We start from the raw sequence: 12,437 nt of genomic DNA on the forward strand, positions 1-12,437 counted from the left end.
TCTGAGCAGCTATGCTGAGATACTTGCCATTGCCCTGAACACACCGTGATGATTCAAGCCTTTGTGTTTTGCATGAGTTCTTTTCCATGGCCTGATACCCTGTCCCCATCCCTCCCCTCGTCACCTACTTCAAACTCAACCACCCCCCTCAAACTTTCTTCACCTGGAAGAGCTGGAAGAGCCATCCCTATTCATCCTTCAGAACTGTCTGTTCCTCTACGAAGTATCTCCTGACCACAACCCCTTTCCCATGCCCCAGAATCCCTCCTCTGAACGAACCCTGTTCCCTGAACATGCACCTCTCATTGTACCTGTCACTCAGAGTTGTGATGATTCCTCGCACACCTGTCCTTTCTCTCGCTCTTGCTCTGTCTCCTCTGGCACCAGGGCTGACACACAGGAGGGGCTCCATGAAAGGTGTTGTGCTGGAGTTGCTCCCTCTCTGTACCTTGGCCCAGGCTCCTCCCGAGGGCTTGCTCACCAGCCCACTCCTCTCGTTCCCTGTGCCTTGGGGCCACTGCTCCTGCTCCTGCTTCATCTGGGGGAGTTCTCTCCTCAGAAAGAGCACAAGGGGAGGGGGCTGAGGGGGGAGGCAGGAGCACTGGCGCCGGAACCAGCAAATTCTGCACCGTCAACCTCCAACCATGACTAAGTCCTTCAAGTGCTCTGAACTTCAGTTTGCTAATCTGCAAAATGCAGAGCTGTGAGAATCAGAAGAGAGCACATACATTGGAAAAAAAAAAAGTCTATATATGGCCAAGAGGTATGCAAATGTTTTTATTGCATTTTCTTCTTCCAGACTAATGTTTACCTACAGTTGCCTCTGTGGAAATCATAAGTTCAAAGGAATGCGATGTGACTTTTTGTAATTTCCCCATTTTGAGTCAAGGGGAAAACTGGCCAGAAGTAAACCATTATTTCTGTCTCCTGGCAGGCCCCCCTATCTTCTCCCTGGGTTAATGATTCTAAGGTGGTTTTCCTCCCAGAGCCAATTCACATCTACCCTTTGGCATGTTCCCTCCTTTCTTAATAACTTGTCTCACTCTAATAATTCTCCAACTTGGGAGCAGGGGCCTTGTCAGAGGAGATTCTGGGTGCGTATTGGTCTCAAGCCAACTTCCCTTCTCAACGGTGCCCCAACCCCATGCCCGCCATTCCTTCCACCACCAGGAGAGCCTCCCCCTAACTCCCATGAATTGGTCTGTGGCTTTCCTCAAAAGCGGCTTTAGGAATTAACGGAATGTCCAAGCAACAGGCATGCCGTGTCCTAACCCAGTATCTTCTCCCTGACGTGGCACTTAAGGATTTGACAGGACCTCAAAAGAAAGTTCCTGAAGATTTGGCATGGAGAAACCATTCTGCGCCTGGCTTTCAGAAGTTTAATTAGTGGCTGGGGGAGGACTAGGCTCTGTCAGGAGTGCTCCCTGGTGGGGAACAAGGAGTGGATCTGCAGTGTGGGTCACAGCCCCAGAGCCTAGAGACAGAAACCTCAGAGCCAGACCCAGCTTTAAGGTGGTCTGCAAGCTCTTTAGATAAGGCAGCCAAGGACTTTGAGTTCACTCAAATTCAAAACCCAAGAGCAGTGGCCCACTAACAGGAGTCTCCCAGCTCCACTCCTCGCCCTCCGCTCCATCCAGTAAATAGCTGGCATTTTGGTGTGCATCTCTGTAGGTTTCTGGATCTTGGTGGGGAGAACGGAGATGTGTTGGGTTCCTGTGGTGCCCCGGTCTCCTGAGGTCATTCTCTCTGCCTACCCCCATGCCTCAGGGAGGGCTTTACGTAACGAGGTGGGCTGGTGGCTCACTCTTCTGCCAAGGTCCCAATGTGTGACTCAAGCAGGTTACCTTCTCTGAGCCTCAGTGTCCTCAGTTAGGAAACGGCGATATCATAATCTAAGTTTCTAGTGATAACTTACCCAAAATGTTTGTCATTTGCAATTTTTGATAGCTTAGATTTTCTTGGGTTTTTCTCATATGACACTCCTTGTGCATACAAACAAGTGAAAGCACAGGGAAAGGATGTGTCTGAGATAATAGGAACATTTCAGAGATGTTAAAAATGTGAAAAAAATACATCAACACCTCGTACCCCTCAGCTTGCTTAAGAAGTGGAACAATTCAACAGTCCTGAAGTCCTGGAGCCCCATCTCCCACCTTTCTTTCCTAGAGTGAACAACCACAGTCCTGAATTTTGCGTTTACCGTTCCCTTGTTTTTTGCCTACAGTTTTGCTAAACAGGTGCCTTGTTTAGACGGTCTATTGCTTGATCTTGTTTTTGAACTATCCTACGAGTGAAATTGTCATGTGTTCTGTGGCTTGCTTTATAAAAACTCAACATTCTGGGATTCATCTATGCTAAATGTGGGTGGCTGCTCTTCATTTTTCACTGTTGTATAATGTCTCCCTATTCATAACCCACTGTTGTTGGAAATGTGGGCTGTTCCACTGTTTTGCTGTCACACAATAAACATTCTTGTAGTTGTCTCCGAGAACACATGTGACAGTTTCTCCAGGATATATACCTGGAATGGAATTGCTCATCTTCCCTGTTTTGATTGCAACCAATGCTGCTGCACCCCTCTCTTCCCCAAATATCCAAGGGAGTATTCATGACAAAGCTACTGTTGCTTTGTTATGGGCTTTCAGGAGGAACAAATGTTTGTAAAAAGGAGAGGGAGATTAGTGGTGGCCAAGCTTTCCAGCCCACGATCTGACTTCCGGCCACAGCCCTGAGGAGCCCAAACCAGAAAGGGGTCGGCAAGATGGAGCCCTCCCGGGGTCACTACTAGGATGCAGCGAGACATGAAATTCACACAGAACACAGCACACCACTCTGAGATAGTATGGTTTTTTATGTAAGTTGCATTGAGGAAGGCTTGGAATGGGCTGTATGGGGGTGCTCCCCTAGACCCTGGTCCTCTTTGCAGTTTCCATCTGCAGCTGTTTCACGGGCTTCAAGGGTCACCGACTCCACGGTCTCAGCTGTCACGGCACCGATAGTCACCGCTCGGTCACTCTCCACTGTCTCCAGGATGACCTCCATGCTGCTCCTCTCCACTGCCTTATGCATGGCCACTTCTGTACCGCGGGGCGAGGCTGCTGATTTTCTTACAAGGCTGGCTTTCACGTTTCTTAGGAAGGAGCTGATCCTCCTGAGTCTTGAGTTCACAGAGCCCCGACTACCTGTGGAGAGGCTCCTCCCTGATTTCTGTGATGCCCTAGACTCTTTTGTGCTGGGCGTTCGGCTGCTGCTTCTTTGAGTGGAAGCACGCCTGCTGCCCCCTGGGCTGCCACGGCTTTTTACCTTTTGGTCCACTCTAGTGGATCTGCGGCTGGCCAAGAACCAGCCCAACAATTTTGAGCCCATCTTGGGTGCCTTCGTCTTGTTCCTTTCACCTGCCCTGGGTGGGCGGGAGCTCTCCCTCCCCGTGGCTCTGTGCTTAGCCCTTCGTTCCCTCCTTTCCCTTTTTGGCTTCCGGGCTTCCGCATTCGTCTGGGAGACTCGCTGGCTTGCTTCCTGTCCAGTCTTGTGGCCTTCACTCAGCAAGATGGGGGCAGGCGGTCCCACTGCTGAGTCTTGAGCTGTTGTTGCCACAGTCTTGTTGGCAGATGTCGCTTCTTCTATCGCCACACTCATGCTGCTCTCCGGACAGAAAGTGGTGGAAACCGCTGTACTGGATGCATTCTCTGAGGTCTGGCTTGCAGCACCTGCCACGGCCACCTTCACACTCACTGAGGGATCGTTGGTGACACCTGAGATGGCCATGCTGCTTCCGCTTCTTTCTGGGCCCTTGGCAGCTGCTCCTGCTATCGCCGCGTTGATGTCATCAGAAGCTGTGGACTTAGGTGCTGTCACACCCCGGGCACGTGCTGAGCTGCCCTTTGCTGCCGCCCCTGCTGCTGCTCCAGACGCCGCCCCTATGGCAGGCTGTGCGGGTTTGGGGGTGGACACGTCAGGCGTGCTAGTGGGTTTCTGGGAGGTGTATTTGATCCCCTCTCCACCGGTGAAAGCAGCCGAGGAGGCCCCAAACACCTCAGACTCCATGTGGAGGCTCCTGATGCTGACTTGGTCCTGGTCCACGTTTCCAAAGAAATCTGCACTTGCTGTGCTCCTTCTGTCCTCTTCCTGAGACACGGGCATGCATATCATGTCGTCAGCGGGAACGGCGTGGGTATTGCTGATACCTTCCACTGGGGGTCGCAGGAGATACATCAGTTCTTCCCAATATGTAAAGAGGTCTTCCCGGGCATTTCGAGGGGGACACAGCTGCAGGTAGTAAGAACGGCCAGTGGCAAACTTCAGGTGCAGCTGCTGTTTCTCCCGATTGTGGACGGAGATCCTCACAAACTTCAACGGCACGAGCCTGGTGAGCTCTACAGCCTTGCTAGCTCTGCGGCCTCTCCTCTTGGTGTCCCTGGCGGCTTGCTCCTTGCAGCTGGTGGCTGGTTGGGCCAGGAGCATGACGTCGGGGAGGGGGAGCATGGGGCTGGTGCACACGATGCCCACCGTCACCATTTGGACGCGGTTGTGCATGTCGACCGCCTCTCCCCTTTTGGTGACCTGCATAAAGTCACTTTCGAAGACTGGGGCGTATTTGAATATTTCGTACTCCCCCTCGTGCAGCTGGCGCTGCAGCCTCCCCATGGTGGTGTTGAATATGCCCATGGCAGAGCCGCTCTGCGCCGTGTAATAGGGTAGGTGACAGTCCCTTTTCATGGCAAGCAGCTGTGTTGCAACAGCAGCGCCGGCAGGGAGGGTCACTGGGTCTTGATCCTGTTGACAGATGAGGGATCTGCAGCGCTCCAGGTCACGGAGGCGGCTCCCCAGTAGGTCTCTCAACCCTGACCTGCCCCACAGGCCTCCTTTGGGCCTCAGAGCCTCCCAGAAGCAAGGGTGGGGTTAGGAGCACAGAGTAGTGCTGGGGTGGGGGGAAGGGGGAGTGGGAGCACAGAGTAGTGCTGGGGTGGGAGGAAGGGGCAGTGGGAGCACAGAGTAGTGCTGGGGTGGGGGGAAGGGGGAGTGGGAGCACAGAGTAGTGCTGGGGTGGGGGGAAGGGGGAGTGGGAGCACAGAGTAGTGCTGGGGTGGGAGGAAAGGGCAGTGGGAGCACAGAGTAGTGCTGGGGTGGGGGGAAGGGGGAGTGGGAGCACAGAGTAGTGCTGGGGTGGGGGGAAGGGGGAGTGGGAGCACAGAGTAGTGCTGGGGTGGGAGGAAGGGGCAGTGGGAGCACAGAGTAGTGCTGGGGTGGGGGGAAGGGGGAGTGGGAGCACAGAGTAGTGCTGGGGTGGGGGGAAGGGGGAGTGGGAGCACAGAGTAGTGCTGGGGTGGGAGGAAGGGGCAGTGGGAGCACAGAGTAGTGCTGGGGGCAGGGGGAATGGGGGTCAGGAGAAGCTGTAGGGAATCTGGAGCTCAGACCAAATCTTTTCCAGGTTGTAGCCACGTACGGTGGGCTCCGGAGAGAGTGGTTTACTGCAGTCCTGGCGAGGAGAAGTAACCACTCGGCCTACACCCCCGCGCAGCCATATTTATCCTCTGCAGCCCTTTGTGAGCTGTCACTGTGTCACGTACCCCATTGTCCTCGTCCCCCCAGCTGTCCCCTCAGGGCAGGACCACTGTCCTCCCCTCTTCCCCCAAACACCCCATTGCCTCCACAGAGGACAGGTTCCCCCCTGCCAGGGATGCATGCAGTTCGGTGCCAAAATAAAATGGAAAAATTTTGTGCGGGGTTTTTTTTTTTTTGCCTCCCAAATTCAAAAGTTTCAGCAACTAAACAAAGGGTATAGGAATGCAAGATGATGGGACAAATGTGAACCATTTGAGCTCATGGTTTAATTGTATGGAGTAACCTAGAATTGGCAGGCTGGCCCTTACTCTATCTTTCCATAAAACTCCTAATAATAATAATATTAAAAGTTGCTTCTCCTAGGCACCACGCTCTCTATGTTCTTTAGTGTTGTCATAAGAACCCATTGAGTGTCCTAGAGGTCCACAGAACAGAAAATGAAAGAACAAAAGAAAGGAAGGAGAAAAAATCAAAAAAATTGAAACGGATCTCAGGGATACAATCGGTAAAATAAAACATACAAATTTAAGACTCACTGGTGTCCCAGAAGGGGAAGAGAAGGGTAAAGGTCTAGAAAGAGTATTCAAAGAAATTGTTGGGGAAAACTTCCCAAACCTTCTACACAGTATAAATATAAAAAGCATAAAGTTCCAGCAAACTCCAAATAGAATAAATCCAAATAAACCCACTCCAAGACATATTCTGATCAGACTGTCAAATACTGAAGAGAAGGAGCAAGTTCTGAAAGCAGCAAGAGGAAAGCAATTCACCACATACAGAGGAAACATAAGACTAAGTTGTGACTATTCAGCGACCACCATGGAGGCGAGCAGGCTGTGGCATGACATATTAAAAAGTCTGAGAGAGAAAAATTTCCAACCAAGAATACTTTATCCAGCAAAATTCTCCTTCAAATTTTTGAGGGAGAGCTTAAATTTTTCACAGACAAACAAATGCTGAGAGATTTTGCCACTGAAAGTCCTGCCCTACTTCAGATACTAAAGGGAGCCCTACTGACAGAGAAACAAAGAAAAGAGAAAGAGATATAGAGAATTTTAACAGACATATATAGAACCTTACCTCTCAAATCACCAGGACACTCATTTTCCTCTAGTGATCATGGATCTTTCTCCAGAATGGACCACAAGCTGGGACATAAAACAAGCCTCAATAAGTGAAAAAAAAATTTTTGAATATATTCAAAACACATTCTCTGACCACAATGGAATACAAATAGAAGTCAATAATCTTTGAATTGTAACTCCACTATTTACTTCCTACATGATACACAAACTCTAATGACAAATCAGTGGTTTTGAACTCAATGTAAAATATGTAATTTTTGCCAAGAACTATATAAAGGTGGGGGAATGGAGGAGTATAGGAACATAGTTTATGTGTCCTATTAAAGTTAAGGTGGTATCAAAGAAAAACAAGATTGTTATGGATTTAAGTGGTTAATTTTAAGCCCCACAGTAAACACAAAGGAATTATCAGAGAATATGACCATAGAGATGAAAAGTAGAGTATGGGTTAAGAGAAATGGGAGAAGGGGCAATGGAGAGTTAAGAAATGAGTGTAGAGTTGCTGTCTGAGGTGAAGGGAAATTGCTAGTAATGGATGGTGGGAAGGTGATAGCACTACAACATTCTAAATGTGATTAATCCCACTAATGGAATGCTAAGGAGGGGGTGAAATGGGAAGATTTAGTCTGTATATATGTTTCCACAATTGAGGAAAAAAAAAAAAGACAGTCTAAATAGATGACAATTGAATGCCAAGGATGACCCTGGATGGGATCTGAAGATGGAAGACAGGAGACTCAAAGGGACACAGTTGAGACATAAGGGAAAAAAAAAAAAAAATGGAAATATAGAATGTAAGCTTTATATCAATGTTGAATCTCTTGTACTTCTTAGCTGTGCTTAATGGGATTGCATAAAAGAATGTTCTTGTTCATGGGAATTGTATATGTGAATTATAGTGTTTGTTCAAGGATGTGTGCAGCTAGCTCTCGTATGTTCAGAAGACAGAGCAATAGATGATGGATGATAGATAGGGAGGGAGGGAGGGAAAGAAATAGTGGTGTGACAGCATGTTAAAGTTGGTGGATTGGAGTATCAGGGGAGGGGGGTCAGGGTATGTTGGAGTTCTGTGTATGGGGTTTGTATTGTTTTTGCAACTGTTCCTATAACTTTGAATTTATTTCAAAATAAAATTTAAAAAAAACCCATTGAGTTTGATACATAGCAGTTTAGAAGAGGGCTTTAGAGTCTGCTAGGTCTGCATTCAAATACCACCTCCACCACGTATTAATTCTGCCCCTGGAGGAAAGGTGTACAACCTCAGTTTCTTTATCTGTAAAGTGGGGAGAGTGACAATAGAATCAAACTCAATGGGAGGAGCGGAGGTGGCCACCTGGAAAATTTAAGCCCTGATTCAGCCAACCCACTGAGGAGAGAATCTGCCTGAAGGGGTTGTCCTGGGTTCTCCATTACATATGCACACATAGACGTAATTATGTGACTTCCCATAATACATGGAGTTGGTTTTCTTGAACGCTGTTAAACTGGTCTCCTTTGAAAGCATTTGGATGGCCAAGTGAAAGCATCACTCTGCTCCTCCCTTTTATTATGCTTATACAAACAACCTGTGTGCTGGGAACTAGTAATTCTCTCTTCAGGTCCCAGTTTTCTTTTCAGTGAAATGCGGGGAGGCCAGTCACCTACCAAAGGCCCTCTTGTACTTACTAACTTCTCACCAGGCAGTGGCAGCTTGGAAGCCATTTACATCCGTGGGGAGCATGTGCCAATTTACCTCCTGCCTTGTGTCACTCCCATAGTGCTAGCCACAGAATAAATGATTTCCAGTCACTTGAAAGTTCTGAAGTGGACCCCTGCTCCCAAGTCTTACTTCTGTCAGTTTGATGTTAAACCTAAAATTCCACCTTAGAAATTCATTCTTTGAGTTTAAACACTATCTCTCTATCAAAATACACACCTCTGTTCATCAACAGAAGAAAGAATAAACAAATGTGGAATATCCATGCAATGGAATATTATTCAACCATAAGAAGGAATGAAGTCTGATACATAGTACAATGTGGATGAACCTTGAACCATCAGGCCAAGTGAAAGACAGCCACAAAGACCATGTATCACTTGATTTCAATTTATATGAAATATGCAGAATCAGCAAATCTGTAAAAACAGACAAAAGACCAGTGGTTGCCAGGGACTGCAAGGAGTGGGGAAAAGGGAGTGACTGCTAAGGGCCAGCCTGCCAATTATAGGTTACTCCATACAATTAAACCATGAGCTCAAATGGTTCACGTTTGTCCCATCATCTTGCATTCCTATACCCTTTGTTTAGTTGCTGAAACTTTTGAATTTGGGAGGCAAAAAAAAAAAAACCCCCGCACAAAATTTTCCCATTTTATTTTGGCACCGAACTGCATGCATCCCTGGCAGGGGGGAGCCTGTCCTCTGTGGAGGCAATGGGGTGTTTGGGGGAAGAGGGGAGGACAGTGGTCCTGCCCTGAGGGGACAGCTGGGGGGACGAGGACAATGGGGTACGTGACACAGTGACAGCTCACAAAGGGCTGCAGAGGATAAATATGGCTGCGCGGGGGTGTAGGCCGAGTGGTTACTTCTCCTCGCCAGGACTGCAGTAAACCACTCTCTCCGGAGCCCACCGTACGTGGCTACAACCTGGAAAAGATTTGGTCTGAGCTCCAGATTCCCTACAGCTTCTCCTGACCCCCATTCCCCCTGCCCCCAGCACTACTCTGTGCTCCCACTGCCCCTTCCTCCCACCCCAGCACTACTCTGTGCTCCCACTCCCCCTTCCCCCCACCCCAGCACTACTCTGTGCTCCCACTCCCCCTTCCCCCCACCCCAGCACTACTCTGTGCTCCCACTGCCCCTTCCTCCCACCCCAGCACTACTCTGTGCTCCCACTCCCCCTTCCCCCCACCCCAGCACTACTCTGTGCTCCCACTCCCCCTTCCCCCCACCCCAGCACTACTCTGTGCTCCCACTGCCCTTTCCTCCCACCCCAGCACTACTCTGTGCTCCCACTCCCCCTTCCCCCCACCCCAGCACTACTCTGTGCTCCCACTCCCCCTTCCCCCCACCCCAGCACTACTCTGTGCTCCCACTGCCCCTTCCTCCCACCCCAGCACTACTCTGTGCTCCCACTCCCCCTTCCCCCCACCCCAGCACTACTCTGTGCTCCTAACCCCACCCTTGCTTCTGGGAGGCTCTGAGGCCCAAAGGAGGCCTGTGGGGCAGGTCAGGGTTGAGAGACCTACTGGGGAGCCGCCTCCGTGACCTGGAGCGCTGCAGATCCCTCATCTGTCAACAGGATCAAGACCCAGTGACCCTCCCTGCCGGCGCTGCTGTTGCAACACAGCTGCTTGCCATGAAAAGGGACTGTCACCTACCCTATTACACGGCGCAGAGCGGCTCTGCCATGGGCATATTCAACACCACCATGGGGAGGCTGCAGCGCCAGCTGCACGAGGGGGAGTACGAAATATTCAAATACGCCCCAGTCTTCGAAAGTGACTTTATTCAGGTCACCAAAAGGGGAGAGGCGGTTCGACATGCACAACCGCGTCCAAATGGTGACGGTGGGCATCGTGTGCACCAGCCCCATGCTCCCCCTCCCCGACGTCATGCTCCTGGCCCAACCAGCCACCAGCTGCAAGGAGCAAGCCGCCAGGGACACCAAGAGGAGAGGCCGCAGAGCTAGCAAGGCTGTAGAGCTCACCAGGCTCGTGCCGTTGAAGTTTGTGAGGATCTCCGTCCACAATCGGGAGAAACAGCAGCTGCACCTGAAGTTTGCCACTGGCCGTTCTTACTACCTGCAGCTGTGTCCCCCTCGAAATGCCCGGGAAGACCTCTTTACATATTGGGAAGAACTGATGTATCTCCTGCGACCCCCAGTGGAAGGTATCAGCAATACCCACGCCGTTCCCGCTGACGACATGATATGCATGCCCGTGTCTCAGGAAGAGGACAGAAGGAGCACAGCAAGTGCAGATTTCTTTGGAAACGTGGACCAGGACCAAGTCAGCATCAGGAGCCTCCACATGGAGTCTGAGGTGTTTGGGGCCTCCTCGGCTGCTTTCACCGGTGGGAGAGGGGATCAAATACACCTCCAGAAACCCACTAGCACGCCTGACGTGTCCACCCCCAAACCCGCACAGCCTGCCATAGGGGCGGCGTCTGGAGCAGCAGCAGGGGCGGCAGCAAAGGGCAGCTCAGCACGTGCCCGGGGTGTGACAGCACCTAAGTCCACAGCTTCTGATGACATCAACGCGGCGATAGCAGGAGCAGCTGCCAAGGGCCCAGAAAGAAGCGGAAGCAGCATGGCCATCTCAGGTGTCACCAACGATCCCTCAGTGAGTGTGAAGGTGGCCGTGGCAGGTGCTGCAAGCCAGACCTCAGAGAATGCATCCAGTACAGCGGTTTCCACCACTTTCTGTCCGGAGAGCAGCATGAGTGTGGCGATAGAAGAAGCGACATCTGCCAACAAGACTGTGGCAACAACAGCTCAAGACTCAGCAGTGGGACCGCCTGCCCCCATCTTGCTGAGTGAAGGCCACAAGACTGGACAGGAAGCAAGCCAGCGAGTCTCCCAGACGAATGCGGAAGCCCGGAAGCCAAAAAGGGAAAGGAGGGAACGAAGGGCTAAGCACAGAGCCACGGGGAGGGAGAGCTCCCGCCCACCCAGGGCAGGTGAAAGGAACAAGACGAAGGCACCCAAGATGGGCTCAAAATTGTTGGGCTGGTTCTTGGCCAGCCGCAGATCCACTAGAGTGGACCAAAAGGTAAAAAGCCGTGGCAGCCCAGGGGGCAGCAGGCGTGCTTCCACTCAAAGAAGCAGCAGCCGAACGCCCAGCACAAAAGAGTCTAGGGCATCACAGAAATCAGGGAGGAGCCTCTCCACAGGTAGTCGGGGCTCTGTGAACTCAAGACTCAGGAGGATCAGCTCCTTCCTAAGAAACGTGAAAGCCAGCCTTGTAAGAAAATCAGCAGCCTCGCCCCGCGGTACAGAAGTGGCCATGCATAAGGCAGTGGAGAGGAGCAGCATGGAGGTCATCCTGGAGACAGTGGAGAGTGACCGAGCGGTGACTATCGGTGCCGTGACAGCTGAGACCGTGGAGTCGGTGACCCTTGAAGCCCGTGAAACAGCTGCAGATGGAAACTGCAAAGAGGACCAGGGTCTAGGGGAGCACCCCCATACAGCCCGTTCCAAGCCTTCCTCAATGCAACTTACATAAAAAACCATACTATCTCAGAGTGGTGTGCTGTGTTCTGTGTGAATTTCATGTCTCGCTGCATCCTAGTAGTGACCCCGGGAGGGCTCCATCTTGCCGACCCCTTTCTGGTTTGGGCTCCTCAGGGCTGTGGCCGGAAGTCAGATCGTGGGCTGGAAAGCTTGGCCACCACTAATCTCCCTCTCCTTTTTACAAACATTTGTTCCTCCTGAAAGCCCATAACAAAGCAACAGTAGCTTTGTCATGAATACTCCCTTGGATATTTGGGGAAGAGAGGGGTGCAGCAGCATTGGTTGCAATCAAAACAGGGAAGATGAGCAATTCCATTCCAGGTATATATCCTGGAGAAACTGTCACATGTGTTCTCGGAGACAACTACAAGAATGTTTATTGTGTGACAGCAAAACAGTGGAACAGCCCACATTTCCAACAACAGTGGGTTATGAATAGGGAGACATTATACAACAGTGAAAAATGAAGAGCAGCCACCCACATTTAGCATAGATGAATCCCAGAATGTTGAGTTTTTATAAAGCAAGCCACAGAACACATGACAATTTCACTCGTAGGATAGTTCAAAAACAAGATC

General features: G+C 50.7%; 1 protein-coding gene and 1 pseudogene across 1 annotated transcript; one reads left to right on the top strand and one right to left on the bottom strand.

Annotated features, from left to right (window-relative positions):
• Nucleotides 1–2,850: 2,850 nt before the first annotated feature.
• On the bottom strand, nucleotides 2,851–4,716 carry LOC119511488 (protein FAM71A-like). The gene has a single exon (XM_037805954.1). It carries the CDS (start codon nucleotides 4,714–4,716, stop codon nucleotides 2,851–2,853), a length of 1,866 nt encoding a protein of 621 aa, XP_037661882.1.
• Nucleotides 4,717–9,984: 5,268 nt separating this feature from the next.
• LOC119511493 lies at nucleotides 9,985–11,851 on the top strand (annotated as a pseudogene).
• Nucleotides 11,852–12,437: the final 586 nt, after the last annotated feature.

Source organism: Choloepus didactylus, chromosome 2 (genome assembly GCF_015220235.1).
Source record: "Choloepus didactylus isolate mChoDid1 chromosome 2, mChoDid1.pri, whole genome shotgun sequence".
Lineage (NCBI taxonomy): Eukaryota > Metazoa > Chordata > Mammalia > Pilosa > Megalonychidae > Choloepus > Choloepus didactylus.

Excerpts from the sequence above, each read along its gene's own strand:
- LOC119511488 (XM_037805954.1), bottom strand. The coding sequence starts at position 4,716 with ATGAAAAGGGACTGTCACCTACCCTATTACACGGCGCAGAGCGGCTCT.